Below are 17,874 nucleotides of genomic sequence, written 5' to 3'. Positions count from 1 at the left end.
TGGGCGGGGGGGGGGGCTGCTTTTTGTGGGTTCAGTGGCCGAATCCAGGTTTAATGGGCAGAAGTTATGTTTCTAGAGAAGCATCACCTTTTGTGCAACTGTTCAGTACATTGCCACCACCGTAAGTCCCTGGAGATCTCTAATCTTAAAGGAAACTGATTGTATGAGGATTAAATTGGGCCAGTGTGGATTGAAACAAATGGACCAAAAGGAAAGACTCTGGTTCAATTCTGGCCCTGGGTCACTGTCCGTGTGGAGTTTGCACGTTTTCCCCTTGTCGGCGTGGGTCTCACACCCACAATCCAAATATCTGCGGGGTAGGTGGATTGGACAAGTTAAATTGCCCCTTCATTGGTAAAAATTAAAAAAAAGTAGTATTGGATAAATTAACGGGAACTGAAAATTGATAAAATGGGATCTGAACTATCTGAAAGAGATGTCTGTAGACATAGTGAATGCATCGGTGATCATCTTTCAAAATTCAATAGATTTTGAGATGGTGCCTGCAGATTGGAAGGCTGCAATTGTAACCCCACTGATTTAAGAAAGGAGAGTTGGTGGGGTGGGGGGGTAGCAGTAGAGAGAAATAATGATTAACTTGCAGACCTGTTAGCTTTGCATCAGTAGTAGGAAAATACTATAATCTATTTTAAAGGATGACCTGATTGGGCATGGATTTATGAAGGAAACTCATTTTTGACCAGCCTTGAGCTTTTTGAGGTTACATGGATTTTTTTTGAGGTCGATGATCAACTATGATCTGGTTGAATGACTGAGCAGACATGAGAGGCTGAATGGCTTATTGCCCTCATGTTTCCCCACTACAGAACCAAATCAATTTTTTTAATACTGTGCTCTCATTTTTTTCGCCATCTCTGTCTGGCTTTCTCGCACTGGCACACATTCTCTGCTCTTTCTTACCCTCGGTACACTAATTCAGTAACTGTTGATAAAAGCAAATTACTGCAGAAGCTGGAATCTGAAGCCAAAGAGAAAATGCTGGAAAATTTCAGCAGGTCTGGCAGCATCTGTCCTTTGTTCCCCATTCTCTCTCTTCCCCCCACCCCCCCCCCCCCACAGCTACATCTGTCACAGTTTACCCTCTGGTGTTAGTTTGTCTTCTGTTTGGTCTTTCACACCTTTTTGTTTTAGAATAGAATAGAATAGAATAGAACAGTACAGCACAGAACAGGCCCTTCGGCCCTCAATGTTGTGCCGAGCAATGATCACCCTACTTAAACCCACGTAACCCGTATACCCGTAACCCAACAATCCCCCCATTAACCTTACACTACGGGCAATTTAGCATGGCCAATCCACCTAACCCGCACATCTTTGGACTGTGGGAGGAAACCGGAGCACCCGGAGGAAACCCACGCACACACGGGGAGGACGTGCAGACTCCACACAGACAGTGACCCAGCCAGGAATCGAACCTGGGATCCTGGAGCTGTGAAGCATTGATGCTAACCACCATGCTACCGTGAGGCCCATTGCTACCGTGAGGCCCATTTTCTCTGCGGACTGCCATTAGCACTCTTTCCCCTTGGTTTCTGTGACTATTAGCACTTAGTTTCTGTGGCTATGACTCATCTTTCATTCTCTCATGCCACAGTATAAATATTTCCCACTTTCTGTCTTTTCACTTTGACAAAGGGTCATCTGGACTCGATGTTAACTCTTTACTCTCTCTACAGATGCTGCCAGACCTGCTGAGATTTTCCAGCATTTTCTCTTTGAATGCAGTGACAGTTATTGGACTAGTAATTGAGTGACCTTCTATAATTCTGAGAATAAAATTTGACTGACAGTTTTGGGACTAACTGAACAGATTGGAAAAAATATGGTAGCATCAAAAGTGGCCATGAAGCTGTCTTAATGTAAGCCTACTTATGACCAAGATTATTGTAAAGATATAACCCTAGTTTGCTTAACATCCTTTGGGGAGCAACTTCTGGTGTGACTATCCTCCGACACCATAATGGTTAACTCTGACTGTAGCCAAGCAAACCACTCCGCTGTATCAAAGTGGTCACGACATCTCGTTCAGCAATAAATGCTGGCTTTGCCAGTGATATCCTCATCCTGGGTGTGAATATCAAAAACTGGAGTTTCATATTGCTTCTTGGCTGTTCTATCTCTGGAGCAGTTTGTATGTCTCTGGAAATGTAACTTGATATCTAAATTTGACATTGTTATACTTTAATATTAAAGTATTTTTCCATGCTAATGTGTATATTTGCAATTCAGACTTTGTTCAAAATGCCTGCATTTGTGTGCAGAATTTAGTGTCCCGTTCCTCTTAATTTTCTTTATAACATAGTCATGTTTATGATGCTCACACCTCTGTTTCTGAAGATTGTAAGTCCAAGCCCCACTCCAGAGGCATGAACACAAAAATCTAGGCTGTGGTGCTGTTTGAGATCTGCAAAATTGGAGGTGCTGTCTTTCCAATGAGACCTTAAAATGAGGGCCTGTCTAGCCCTTCAGGAGGATCCAAGAGATCCCATGGCTTGTTTCAAAGAAGATGATCAAGGGAGTTATTTGTGGTATTCTGGTCAGTCTACCAACCAACACCACTAAATCAGATGGTCCAGTCATGATCTCACTGCTTTTTGTGGAGTCTTGCTGCCACATTTTTCGATATTTACTACAATGATGGCACATCAAAAAAGCACTTCATTGGCAAGGTAGAAAGTATGTTCCTCATACACCAAAATCCCAGTTCTGCTTCTCCTGCAGACTACAAACTTATTGAGTTTTTCTCCTTTGTTTGTGTGCATATCAATGAATAATGGTAGAATGGTATTGGTGACATCAGCTAATTATTTCTCTGAGATAGGGAAGAGAAGCAAAAAGGGCAGAAAAATGAAGAGCATTTAAATGTGGTGTTTGTAAATGCACTCTGGAATGCCATTCTCTATTTGATGGAGAAAAATCCACCTTGGAAACCTCCAAGTTTAATTGAGGCACAATGCTATTAGCTATCCGTTGGAAGCTGCATCATACTGCCAACTCTTAATGCATGAAACTGGGCTGAGTACTTTGCCATAGGATCTTAAGTACATTTAAAATTGATTCATGTTGGATGGAAGAGATTTCATTAGCAGAAATTGATTCTGTTTGTCTAATAACTGCACATTATCAATCCAATTGAGGATGATTGTTTCCCTGTGTTCATTGGGAGTGCAACTTCCCCGCCACCTTGGGGATCTGGTAGCCTAATAGCATTGGAATAAAAGGTCAGCCAGGATGAGGCCGACTAGAAAGGAGAGAGGACCCGGTTAGCTGTAGTCAGGCTTCATGTATATAATATGTCAATAAACGTCTCTACAACTTGCCTTGAACTCCATGTGGCTTTATTAAAGTTTGGAAAGTTCTTGATTCCATAAGATACAAGAGAAGAATTAGGCCATTTGGCCATCGAGTCTGCTCCAACATTCGATCATGGCTGATATGTTCCCATTCTCCTGCTTTCTCCCCGTAATCCCTGAACCAATTATTAATCAAGAACCTATCTATCTCTGTCATAAATAAACCCAGTGACTTGGCCTCCACAGCCTTCTGCACCAATGAGTTCCACAGATTCGACACCTTCTGGCTGAAGAAATTCCTCCTCATCGTCCCTCAAGTCTGAGGCTGTGCCCTCGTGTTCTAGTCTCTCCTACCATTATAGACTTGCGTAATGGCTGAAAATGTCATCAGCAAACCAGAAGTAGTGGCAGTGTCTATGGTACCTAGGCAATAACTGGTGAACTGCTCCTAGTTCTCTGGTGCCTTCTATTAATCACATTAGCAAACACCATCTTGACAAATCTATCGTGTCAAGAAACAGACTTATGCATGGTTTTATATTATAGCTCCTTAAATGTTCTATCTGATAACCATGAGAATATAAATTTCAGATAATTTCATTATTTTGTTACGATCCTAGCTGATACTATTGGACAGTCACGTCGAGGAATGGGTCAGTAGATTGTAACTTATTTTTGAGATACGTGTGGATGAACAGAGTCATGTGACTCATTAACATAAAAGAACAAAACATTCATTAAACAAGATACACTACTCCTTCACCTCATCTATATTTTTACAGATATATACCGATTCACCAGGATTGCCCAAGTTATCTTTTATTCTAATATTCTTAGTAAGTACACAGCCCACGTAAACAAATAGTAACAGTGATCAAACACACCACACTCCTGAAACCAAATGTCTAATGCCTCCCAATCCCAGGGGCTGTTTAGCACACAGCTAAATCGCTGGCTTTGAAAGCAGATCAAGCAGACCAGCAGCACGGTTCGATTCCCATAACAGCCTCCCTGAACAGGCCCCAGAATGTGGCGACTAGGGACTTTTCACAGTAACTTCATTTGAAGCCTACTCGTGACAATAAGCGATTTTCATTTTTCATTTCATTTCATGTAACTTCTATGGATTTCTCAACTAATTACCCCCCCCCCCGATATTTGTTGCGCTGAGTCAACAGGTCTGACCAGAACCATACAAGTGTTTCCAAACTCCACATTCAAAGCGCACTTTTGTTGCTAGCTTTGAAATCAAAGCTTGAATGATAAAGGATTGGGTTGATGTGGTGAACGTATTGCAGTAACCCAGGGGTGGGCAAACTACGGCCCGCGGGCCGCATGCGGCCCGACAAAGGTCTTTATGCAGCCCACCAAGTCATTAAAAAATTTTTTTTTTTTTTTTTAATTTTTAATTATTTTTTTTAAGGTTAATGGGGGGGGCTGTTGGGTTACTTACTGGTATAGGGTGGATACGTTGACTTGAGTAGGGTGATCATTGCTCGGCACAATGTCGATGGCCGAAGGGCCTGTTCTGTGCTGTACTGTTCTATGTTCTATATGAGGTGCCCAGAATCATAACCGGGTGAAGTAATTATTTTACTTAATATACTATGCGGCCCTTTAAAATTGTGAATTTCTGAAAAAGTTTGCCCACCCCTGCAGTAACCATTCACCATATATGTAACTACCACGCTGTTACCATGAGGGCTCCACCTATGGACCATTGTAAGGTATTACCTGTGATGTATCATGTTGGTGCCTTTATGGGTTCCGCCCCTGGCTCCTCTCCTTGATGGGAGGTAGGAAGAGCAGGAGCCCTGTGGGCGGCTCTCAGTAGCAGAGCAGTCGAAGGCAGGCACTGTTCTAGTTGATTAAAGCCACAGTTTACATCTATACTGTTTCGCGTGAATTGATGGTTGCATCAATTTAATCGACTACAAAACCACTATGGAATCTGCCCTCAAACCTGACCGACTGGAACTCGACCCACAGGCCGCAGAGCCCAAAGGGATTTTTTTGCACTGGCTCCGCTGTTTCGAGGCCTACCTCGCTGCCTCCTCCTCCCCTTCCATCTCCGACGATCAGAAGCTGAGCCTCCTCCACACCCGGGTGAGCCATCGAATCTCTGTACAACTTGAGGAAGCCTCCACTTAAGCAGATGCTCTCGCGATGCTGAAGCACCCATACGCAGGACCCGTGAATGGGGTGTAAGCGCAGCATCTCCTCACTACTCGCCGCCATCTCCCCGGGAAATTGCTGGAGGAGTACCTACGCGACCTCAAAAGTCCTTGCGCGAAGTTGCAACTACCAGGCCGTTACAACCACTCAACATATGGACCTCTGTCGGGGGTGCCTACATGGCTGGTGTCGGGTCCAACTACGTGAGACAGCACCTACTCGAAGGGTGTCCTGGACCTGGAAGAGACAGTAACGCTAGCTTCCTCCCTAGAGTAGCATTCCAAAGCCTCAACGTGTTCCCGTCTGATCACGAGACCCCCGCCCAAAGAGTACCCCAGACCTGTGCCGTGTGGCTGCCCGCCCAACGGGGGGGGGGGGGGGGGGGGGGGGGGCTGCGGCCAGCATCAGCACCCCAGGCAGCGCTGCCTGGCCCGGGACGCGAACTGCAGCGACTGTGGGGGGGAGAAAGGACATTTTTGCGAAGGTTTGCCTAGCCAGATCCAAACCTCAAAATCGAAGGCCCGACCCTCGGACTCACAGGCCTGCAGATCCCGCAGTGCAGCAGCTTGCCTGCCGGCTCTGTCCCTGGGCGTGTCATTGGCCTCGTGCTGTCTGTGGGGGCTGCAGTCTCCAAGCCCACAGAACATGTGCGACTCACGGAACTGCCATGTTGGCCATCCTCGCCCGCCACGTGCGACTCGTGGGGGCCACCATCTTGGATGCCATCTTCCTCGCTGCCCGTCACATGCGACTGACAGGGCCCGCCATCTTGGGACCACCCCAGCACCTCCGACCACACTGGCTACCCGCAACTCAGCGTGGTCACCCTGGACCAGTCACGACCCAAACACCTCCGGACCTCCATGATGACCGTCCGGGTAAATGGACACGAAACACCTTGCCTGTTCAACTCCGGGAGCACTGAGAGCTTTATTCATCCAGACATGGTAAGACGCTGCTTGCTCCCAATCTTCCTGGCACACCAAACCATCTCCCTCGCTTCTGGGTCGCACTCGGTGCGGATCCGGGGGTGCACTACCGCAACCCTAGCAATACAGGGCGTCGAGTACGTCGATTTTAAGCTATATGGCTCCGGGCTATCCACAATGACCTCTGCCACCCAGAGGTCACCCGGCTTCTCCACTACATCGAGGCCTGCAACCTGCCCAACTGCACTGAGGCGGTCAGAGCCATGACCAGGGACTGCCCGATCTGCGCGGAGTGCAAGCCGCATTTTATCAACCGGATAAGGCCCACCTGGTAAAGGCATCCCGGCCCTTTTGAGCACCTCGGTATCAACTTCAAAGGGCCCCTCCCCTCCACCAACTGCAACACATTTCCTCAACGTCATTGACGAAATCTCCCACTTCCCCTTTGCAATCCCCTGCACTGAAATGACTGCTGCCACCGTCATTGAAGCCCCACATAGTGTCTTCACCCTGTTTGGCTTCCACATATACATTCAGTGACCGGGGCCCGTCGTTCATCAGCGATGAACTGCGTCAGTACCTGCTCAGTAAGCGCATCGCCTCGAGCAGGACTACCAGTTATAACCCCCGGGGAAAGGGGCGGATGGAGAGGGAAAACACGACGGTCTGGACGGCTGTCCTCTTGGCACTAAGGTCTAGGAATCTCCCAATTTACCACTGGCAGGACGTCCTTCCCCGACACACTCCGCTCTATTAGGTCCCTCCTTTGCACGGCCACAAACCAGACCCCTCATGAGCGCCTGTTTGTTTCCCCTTGGAAATCCACCTCTGGGGCCTCGCTTCCATCCTGGCTGACGACACCGGGGCCCGTCCTACGCTGCAAACACGTCAGGAGCCATAAGTCGGACCCCCTGGTCGAAAGGGTCCAGCCCCTTCACACCAACCCCAGTACACATACAAAGAATACCCCGACGGCTGACAGGATACGGTTTCCCTCCGGGACCTGGCACCGACATGTTCTACTACCACCGCCATCCCAACTTACCCTGTCCAACCAACGCTGACCAACACCCCCGCGCCTGCATGGCAACCGCACGCGCACCCCTCCCCCCAATTCCCCCTTCACTGACCCACAGGAACGAAGCTCCAGAAGACATGCTCCCGGAGTCCACGTCTGTAACCGCACCGGCAACTTCACTACCCATGCCCGCACAGAAGAGTACGACACCCGGGCCAGCTGCGATACCAGAGCTTCGGCGATCACAGCGCACAATCCGGGCGACTGACAGGCTGAACTTGTGAACCCTTCACCCCCGCCGGACTTCATTTTTTAAACAGGGGGTGAATGTGGTGAATGTATTGCAGTAACCATTCACCATATATGTAACTGTACCACGCTGTGGACCATTGTAAGGTATTACCTGTGTTGTAACATGTTGGTGCCTTTGTGGGCTCCTCACCTGGCTCCTCCCCTTGAGGGGAGGTATAAAGAGCAGTAGCCCTGTAGGCGGCTCTCACAAGCAGACCAGTCGCAGGCAGGCACTGTTCTAGTCGATTTAAAGCTACCGTTTACATCTACACTCCGTGTTGCATCAGTTGAATAATGTGGCATTTCCATTTTAAAGTATAGTGAGATTTGTGTTTAAAATATAACAAACTGGAAATGCACCACACATCAGACATCATTGTGGAAACAAAAACATTTCATATTTTTGATTGACCTTTCATCTGACTGAAAAGAAGGCAAGTACAGGCATGTTGAGGTTGTGGCAAACAAAAGGGAAGGTTTGTGATCGGGTGGAAGGGAGGAGAGGTTAAAGTGGGAAAAACATGGTGCAAAGCAGAAGCAGATATATCTGGGTCATTTTATGCCTGTTTTATTTAGATGGCAGTTGTTGATGATTCAACTTTTGTCATTTACACCTCAACTCGTCTTTTTGTTTCTTTACTTATCCATTAACGTTGCCTATTTTCCCGTGCCTCTGCACTTGCTTATAACCTCTTGCATATTTAATTCTGATATGACAGCCTGCAGCATTAACTCTGTTTTCTCTCTCCATGGATACTGTGTGGCCTGCTGAGTATTTCCAGTATCTACAGCCGTTTTCTTTTACATATGTTGAAGCCATTTTTTAGTAATTGTCTAACAACTAAAGTGTTCAAAGTTTCACACTTGCTCTGTTCTATGCAAACTGAATCACTTGTAATTTCAGTGGAGAAGGTAAACTGCAAATGGTTTTGCTATTTTTTTTTCATGATTTTTTTCGATGATATTCTTGTCTTTTCAGTTCTTATACAAGCTACAAATGAGACCAATGTTAACATACCTCAGATGGCTGACACACTTTTTGAGAGAGCAACAAACAGCAGCTGGGTAGTGGTGTTTAAGGCTTTGGTTACTACGCATCATTTGATGGTCCATGGCAATGAGGTAAACTTTATTAATCCTTCGCCTTATTCCAATGTGGCTGGGATGAATTATTTAATGCTAACAGTACATTTTTTTTCAGCTCATTTGTGCATAGAGCAATTCTGATGGGGGAGATTAGTTACTATAATTGTTGCTTATACTGTAGATAAATGATATCTGTAAAATTTGTGAAAATGAATGCGGTACAACCAAAATACTGGTTTGGCATGGTTATTCATGGTGATTAAAAATCAATTTATGGATAGAGCATCACTTGATGCGATTTAATCTGTAGAACCTGTGCGGAGTAGTACACTTGATTTTCAGATTTTGAGTAGTACAAGGATTTTAATTTTCTTCCTTGGTGGAAGTTCATGGACAAGATGAATTGAGTATGCTCACCATTGCACCATATTCTCAAATTTGTGCTTCCTAGGTAGAATGCTGGTACCAGTAATCCTTAAATGCCAGAGTTACAATAAATTGGGGTCTGATGCATTAATCCAGTAAATCGGCATTGACCCAGTAAATGTTCAGTTCTGGGCACCTCGCGAAAGATATGTTGGTCTGAAGGAGGTACAACGGAAGTTCACCAGAATGATAGAGGGACTAAACTGGTTTAATTATGAAGACAGCTTGTATCAACATGGCCTGTTATACTTGGATGTATGATCTGATTATGTTAAAAATAATAGATTTCAATAGATGGACAAACTGTTTTGTGAGGGATTACAGAAAAATAGAGCACAATCTTTAAATTAAGAGCTGGGCCATTTAGAGATGCAATCAGTAGGTTTTCACCCAAATAGTAGATTCTTGAGACAATTACATTTTTGAAGACAGAATATTTTAGGTAAGAGTAGCAAAGAATATGGGTGCAAGTTGGATAAACGGAGTTCCAGTAAATTTCCACTCTTCATCTAATTAAATAGCTTGACTGGCTGAATAGTCCAATCCTGTCCCCATCACTGGAGTTTCTTCTTATTTGCCAATAGAAAATAGGGGATTCAAGTACGTGTATATTGACTGTTGTGATTAATGTAAGGAATTGTTGTATCCATTGGGAGTGATCTAACTGCTTTGACGCGCTCGACTCAGGACGTGATGAGGCTGGCAAATCTTGCAAGAGGTTTACAGTGCTCATTACGGGACCTCGCGGGGCGCCATGATCTGGATTGCGCCTTCACTGGGCTTAAACCAGATTTGCATATTCAAGTGAGCAGTTAGGCTAACTTGACTGTGTACACACTGGAGTTGCCCAAGGCGCAGGATTGAATGAAGTCTCTACGACCAGGTGGCATTTAGCAGATCGGGGGGGCTCCCAGGTGGTCAAGCTCTGTGCAGGGTGGTACCCTTGCTCTCCTGATGCACTGCCAACCTAGCAACCTGGCAGTGGCACCATGACAATTCTAGGGTACCCAGGTGTCACTGCCAGCCTGGCAATGCCAAGATTACAGGGTGGCATCTTTATGCCAGGGATAGGGCCCGGGGTGCCCTGTCCATATAAGGTGGGGTTTAGGGGGCTCTAGGGCCCCCTAATTGGTAAGTGGAAGCATTGGGGGAGGGGTCCGAGGCTGTGGTGGGGAGTCAACCCCCCCACCCCCATTAAATTGCCTCCATTGTGTTTGAAATGAAAAATGAAAATTGCTTATTGTCACGAGTAGGCTTCAATGAAGTTACTGTGAAAAGCCCCTAGTCGCCACATTCCGGAGCCTGTTCGGGGAGGCTGGTGCGGGAATTGAACCGTGATGCTGGCCTGCCTTGGTCTGCTTTAATAGGCAGCGATTTAGCCCAGTGCGCTAAACCAGCCCCTTTTATATCTGTTGCAGTAATGTTATTAAAGAACCTAGGTTTATGGTACCCAGACTGTCTGCTAAAGCTGCAATTAAGGCGTCATAAGAGTGAGGTAATCATTCAGTCCAACCACTTACGGTACTTAATTAGAGTTAAAGGGCTATTGGAAGAGTTTTTACTTTTTGATGATTTCCTGGGGTTTAGATAATTTGAGGCATTGTGTTTAGTCCCAGCTGAGCAGGTCATGGGACATCTTAATGGGATATTAATGATGGAGGCGATGGCATAGTGGTATTGTCTCTGGACCCAGTGTTCTGGGGACCCGCGTTCGAATACCACCACGGCAGGAGATGGAATTTAAACTCAATAAAAATATCTTGAATTAAAAGTCTAATTATGACCCTGAAACCATTGTCGATTGTTGTAGAAACCCATCTGGTTCACTAATGTCCTTCAGGGAAGGCAATCCGCTATCCTTACCTGGTCTGTGACTCCAAATCCACAACAATGTGGTCGACTCTTAAATGCCATCTGAAATGGCCTAGCAAGCCACTCAGTTGTATTCAACCGCTATAAAAATAAAACAAAAGGGAATGAAACCGGACAGGCCACCGGACATCGAACCAGGCACTGTGAACAACAACCGCAAACCCAGCTGTGCCAACTGGGGGAAGGGCAATTGCAATGCGATTAGGCAAGAATTGGGGAGCATAAGATGGAAACAGGAACTGTCAGAGATGGGCACAATTGAGATGTGGAGCTTGTTCAAGGAGCAAATACTGTCCCCTTAATATGTATGTCACTGTCAGGCAGGGAGGAAATGGCCGTGTGAGGGAACCATGATTTACAAAAGTGGTTGAATGTTTTGTCAAGAGGAAGAAGGGAGCTTATGTAAGGATCAGAAAACAAGGTTAAGTTAGGGCACTTGAGGGATACAAGGTAGCTAGAGGAGCTCAAAAAAGGGCTTGGGAGAGCTAGGAGGGGGCATGAGAAGTCCTTGGCCGTAGGGTCAAGGAAAACCACAAGGCTGTTTACACTTACGTGAGGAATAAAAGAAAGACCAAGATGAAGTTAGGGCCGGTCAAGGACAGTAGTGGGAATGTGTGCATGGAGTCTGAAGATATAGGACAGGCCCTAAATGAATACTTTTCTTCAGTGTTCACAAAGGAGAAGGGCCATGTTGTTGAGGAGGATAGTGCGACACAGGCTGGTAGGCTGGAGGAGGTAGACATTCGAAAGGAAGATGTTTTAGAAATTTTGAGAAGCCTGAGGATAGATAAGTCCCCTGTACCTGATGGGATATATCCTAGGATTCTTTGGGAGGCGACGGATGAGATTGCAGAGCCTTTGGCTTTGATCTTTATGTCCTCACTGTCTACAGGAATAGTGCCAGAAGACTGGAGAGAGGCGAATGTTGTCCCCTTGTTCAAGAAAGGGAATAAGTATAACCCTGGGAATTATTGGCAGGTTAGTCTCATTTTGGCCATAGGTAAATTATTGGAAAGGGTCCTGAAGGATAGGATTTATGATCATTTGGAAAGATACAGCTTAATCCAGGATAGTCGGCACGGATTTGAGAGGGGTAAGTCTTGCCTCACAAGTTTGATTGTATTCTTTGAGGAGGCAACTAAGTACATAGATGAAGGTAGAGCAGTTGATGTTGTATACATGGATTTTAGTAAGGCGCCCCATGGTCGGCTCATGCAGAAAGTAAGGAGGCATGGCATAGAGGGAAATTTGGCCGATTGGATCAGTAACTGGCTATCACATAGAAGACAGAGGGTGGTGCTAGATGGTAAACTTTCATCCTGGAGCCCAGTCACCAGCGGTGTATCACAGGGATCAGTGCTGGGTCCTCCTGCTATTTGTGAGTTTTATCAATGACTTGGATGATGGAGTTGAAGGTTGGGTTAGTAAATCTGCTGATGACACCAAGATTGGTGGAGTAGTGGATAATGTGGCTGTTGTAGGCTGCAAAGAGACATTGATAGGATGCAGAGCTGGGCGGAAAAGTGGCCGATGGAGTTTAACCCTGATAAGTGTGAGGTGATTCATTTTGGGAGGACAAATTTGAATGCGGATTACAGGATTAACGGCAGGGTTCTAAAGAATGTGGAGGAGCAGAGAGATCTCTGAGTTCATGTCCATAGATCTCTGAAAGTTGCCACCCAAGTGGATAGAGCAATGAAGAAAGCCTATGGTGTGTTAGCATTTATTAACGGGGATTGAGTTCAAGAGCCGTGAGGTTATGCTGCAACTATACAAGACGTTGGCTAGACCACATTTGGAGTATTGTGTGCAGTTCTGGTCACCTCATTATAGGAAGGATGTGGAAGCATTGGAAAGGGTGCAAAGGAGATTTACTAGGATGTTGCCTGGATTGGAGGGTAGGTCTTATGAGGAAAGGTTGAGGGAGCTTGGGCTTTTCTCATTGGAGCGAAGGAGGATGAGAAGTGACTTTTGAGGTGTACAAGATGATGCGAGGGATAGATAGACTGGACGTTCAGCGACTTTTTCCTTGAGTGGATGTAGCTGTTACAAGGGGGCATAACTACAAGGTTCATGGTGGAAGACATAGGAGGGATGTCAGAGGTAGGTTCTTTACTCAGAGTAGTTGGGGCATGGAACGCACTCCCAGCTAAAGTAGTGGAGTCGGATACTTCAGGAACTTTTAAGGGCTTATTGGATAGGCATATGGAGTGCACTGCAATGATTGGGAGTAGGTTGATTTGATCTTAGTTTCAGACTAGTTTGGCACAACACCGTGGGCCGAAGGGCCTGTACTGTGCTGTACAGTTCTATGTTCTATGAACCTGCAAAGTCCTCCATACTAACATCTGGGGGCTTGTGCCAAAGTTGGGAGAGCTGTCTTACATACTCACAAAATCATACTTTACAGACAATGTCCCAGACACCACTATCACCATTCCTGGGTATGTCCTGTCTCACCGGCACAATAGATTCAGCAGAGGTGGGGCCCAGTGCTATACAGGTGGGAGGTAGTTTCCCAGGGAATCCTCAACATCGACTCTGTACCCCATGAAGTCTCGTGGCTTCAGGTTAAACATGGGCAAGGAAACCTGCTAATTACCACATGTACCGGCCGCCATCAGCTAATGAATCGGTACTCCGTGTTCAACTCCACTTGGAGGAAGGATTGAGGGCGCACCACTTGGAGGAAGGACTGAGGGTGTAAGGGTGCAGAATATGCTCTGGGTGGTGTACTTCAATGTCCATCCCAAGAGTGGCTTGGTAATACCACCACAGACCAAACTGGTCAGGCCTAAAGCACATATCTGCTAGACTGGGACTGCAGCAGACGTTTTAGCTCAGTGGGCTAGACAGCTGGTTTGTAATGCAGAACAAGGCCAGCAGCGCGGGTTCAATTCCCGTACCGGCTTACCCGAACAGGCGCCGGAATGTGGCAACGAGGGGCTTTTCACAGTAACTTCATACTTGTGACAATAAAAAATTATTATTATTATTAAAAACATACTTGACCTCCTCCTCACCACTCTGCCTGCTGCAGGTGCATCTGCCCATGACTGTATCGGTAGAAGTGACCACTGCACAGTTCTTCTGGAGAAAAGTCTAGTCTTCACATTGAAGATATCCTCCATTGTGTTATGTGGCACTACCACCATGATAAATGAGATGGACTTTGAAGAGATCTATCAAGACTGGGGATCCATGAGGTACTGTGGGCCACCAGCAGCAGCAGAATTGTATTCGACCACAATCTGCAACGTCTTGGCCCGGCATATCCCCCACTATACAATTACCACCAAGCCAGGAGATCAACCCTGGTTTAATAAAGAGCGCAGGAGAGCATGCCAAGAACAACATCAGGCAAACCAAAAAAATGAGGTGTCGACCTGCTGAAGCTACGACAGAGGACTGTGTGCCAAGTAGCAAGTAATAGACGGTGCTAAGCGATTCCACAACAAACGCATCAGATCTAAGCTCTGTAGTCCTGCCACATCCAGCCATGAACGGTGGTGGACAATTAAACAACTCGCTAGAGCAGGGGGCTCCACAAATATCCCCATCCTCCATGATGGGCAAGCACAGCACATATGTGCAATAGACAAGGCTGAGGCATTCGCAACAATGATCAGCCAGAAGTGCCGGATGGATGTTCCATCTCGGTCTCATCCAGAGGTTTCCAGCATCACAGATGTCAGTCTTTGGCCAATACGATTCATTCCACGTGATATCACGGAACCGCTGAAGGCGCTGGATACTGCAAAGGCTATGGGCCTGACAATATCACAGCAATAGTACTGAAGACTTGTGTTCCAGAACTCCTAGTCAAGCTGTTCCAGTACAGCTGCAACACTGGCATCTATCTGGCACTGTGGAAAATTGACCAGGTGTGTCCTGCGCATAAGAAACAGGACAAATCCAACCCAGCCAATTAGCAACCCAGCCAATTACCGCCCTATAAGTTTGCCAGCAAAGTAATGGAAGGAGTCATCCACAGTGCTATCAAGCGGCACTTACTCGGCAATGTGGCAGCACTGTAGCTGTGGCTTCACAGCGTCAGGATCCCAGGTTCAATTCCCTGCTGGGTCACTGTCTGTGTGGAGTCTGCACATTCTCCCCGTGTCTGCGTGGGTTTTCTCCGGGTGCTCTGGTTTACTCCCACCAAAGACGTGCAGGTTAGGTGGACTACCCATGCTAGAATTGCCCTTCAGTGTCCAAAAAAGGTTCAAAGGGGTTATTGGGATAGGGTGGAAGTGAGGCTTAACTGGGTTGGTGCAGACTTGATGGGCCGAATGGCCTCCTTCTGCACTGTATGTTCTTTGTAATACCCTGCACACAGACACTCAGTTTGGGTTCCACCAGGGTCACTCAGCTCCTGACCTCATTACAGCCTTGGTTCAAACAACGACAAAAGTGCTGATAGCCAGAGGTGAGGTGAAAGTGACTGCCCTTGACATCAAGGCAGCATTTGACCGAGTATGGCATCAAGGAGTCCTAGCTAAACTGAAGTCAATGGGAATCTGGAGGAGATCTCTCTGCTGGCTGGAGTCATATCTGGCACAAAGGAGGATGGTTGTGGTGGTTGGAGGTCAATCATGTCATCTGCAGGACATCACTACAAGAGTTCTTCAGGGTAGTGCCCGAGGCCCAACCATCTTCAGCTGCTTCATCACTGACCTGCCCTCCTTCATAAGGTCAGAAATGGGGATGTTAGTGGATGACTACACAATGTTCACCAGATAATGAAGCAGTCCATGCCCAAATGCAAGAAGACCTGAACAATATCCTGCCTTAGGCTGACAAGTGGCAAGTTACATTGGTGCCACACCATTGGCAGGCAATGACCATCTCCTACAAGAGAGGATCTGACATTCAATGGCATTACCATCGCTGAAACCCCCCACAATCAATATCCTGGGGGTTACCATTGATCAGAAACTGAATTGGACTAACCACATTAATACTGTTGCTACTGGGCAGGTCAAAGATTATGAATCCTAGGGCGAGTCACTCGCCTGGTTTAGCTCACTGGGCTAAATCGCTGGCTTTCAAAGCAGGCTAGCAGCACGGTTCGATTCCCGTACCAGCCTCCCCGGACAGGCGCTGGAATGTGGTGACTAGGGGCTTTTCACATTAACTTCATTGAAGCCTACTCGTGACGATATGATTTTCATTTTCATTTTCCTGACCACCCAAAGCCTGTCCTCCATCTACAAGGCACAAGTCAGGAGTGTAATGGAATACTCTCCATTTGCCTGGATGAGTTCAGCTCCAACAACACAAAGCTCAACACCACCATTCAGGACAAAGCAACCCGCTTGCTCCCCCTTCCACAAACATTCAAGACCCACCACCACTGACTAACAGTGGCAGCTATGTATACCATCTACACAATGCATTGTAATACTCACCAAGTTTCCATGGACAGTACCTTCCAACCCACAACCACTACCATCTCAGACAAGAGCAGCAGATACCTGGGAACCCCACCACCTGGAGGTTCCCCTGCAAGTCACTCGCCACCCTGACTTGGAAATATATTGCTGCTCCTTCACTGTCACTGGGGCAACATCCTGGAACTCCCTCCCTAACAGCACAGTGGGTGTACGTACACGTCATGGACTGCATGGGGTCAAGAAGGCAACTCACCACCACCTTGTGAATCGCAATTCGGGATGGGCAATAAATGCTGGCCGAACCATCCCATGCATGAATTTCTTTTTTAAAAAACCAAATAAAATGTAATTAATGGGAGGAGCCAGATCTGTCTGTAGTATACATTTTTGCCAAATGCTGTTAGATTGAGCAGAAGGGTCTGACAAGACCGAAGTGTACTGGATATGTTCTTGAATAAAGGTGTCTCTCCACAGGGCCACAAGTAAACCTGTTTTGTTAACTTTATTTAGAAGTAATTTGAACTGCATTGGGGTTGTTTGGTTGGAATAGTTAGTGAAGATTTCGGACACAATTAAAGTTTCTTTTTATTTTGTTTCAGTGTGAATTGTATAGCTATTTCTGTGATAATGTGGTTAATACTGTGTTAAAAATAAAGATTGATTTACCTAAAAGATCCCTATTTGTCCTGGGGTGAAGTATGTTTTCCTCCGTTTTACAATTTTAAAATTAGTCTGGTCAGATATCGTAACTGGGGCTTAAGCTTGGTGGGGGGCCTGGAGTGAAACAATGCTGGATCAATTCAACCTCATCCTGTGTTGGGATGAGCCTTATATAATTCAGATGGTGCATAGGGCTCATATGACTTGGGCCCATATGACTGGATTTTTCCCGGAGGTGGAGGATGTATAAAAATAAAAATTGCTTATTGTCACAAGTTTGCTTCAAATGAAGTTACTGCGAAAAGCCCCGAGTCGCCACATTCTGGCGCCTGTTCGGGATGGCTGGGAGTGGCCAGTGAACCATGCTCATGTTCAGGGGGTGCACAACATTAGGCTGGGCATCGGTTTTGAGACCCTGTCAGAGATAGTGGGTGAGGTCACCGCCGTGTCCTATTGTGGCAATTTTAAGCCCCTCCACTGATATGATAACCTCCAGAACTCTACCCCATATGGAATCATTACCACATTCGTAGTGTGCTTAACACTCAATTGGCTCTGTTTTATTCCTTAGCTCTAGAGTCGCCAGGTATCCTTATGATACCGCCACGAGGTTCAAGTTCAAGTTCAGATCAATGACTCAATACACCAGTTAGTAAGGTTCAATCAAACACTTTTATTATTTACACAGTAAATCAATACTCGTGCAACTA

At 46.3% G+C, this 17,874-nt stretch overlaps 1 protein-coding gene across 29 annotated transcripts in view; it reads left to right on the top strand.

Annotated features, from left to right (window-relative positions):
* The window catches only part of snap91a (synaptosome associated protein 91a), a 329,189-nt gene that overhangs the window by 75,696 nt on the left and 235,619 nt on the right, over positions 1–17,874 (top strand). For all 29 annotated transcript variants that reach the window (XR_005460942.1, XM_038799504.1, XM_038799494.1 and 26 more), the window contains one exon: positions 8,707–8,849. Coding sequence is in view for 28 of the 29 variants with exons in the window: in XM_038799504.1 (XP_038655432.1) it covers positions 8,707–8,849 (143 nt within the window). In the remaining variant the exon portion in view is untranslated. The remainder of the gene's footprint in view (positions 1–8,706; positions 8,850–17,874) is intronic.

Source organism: Scyliorhinus canicula, chromosome 6 (assembly GCF_902713615.1).
Source record: "Scyliorhinus canicula chromosome 6, sScyCan1.1, whole genome shotgun sequence".
Lineage (NCBI taxonomy): Eukaryota > Metazoa > Chordata > Chondrichthyes > Carcharhiniformes > Scyliorhinidae > Scyliorhinus > Scyliorhinus canicula.
Note: the sequence above shows the minus strand (reverse complement) of the source record. Positions and strands in the feature narration are given on the sequence as shown.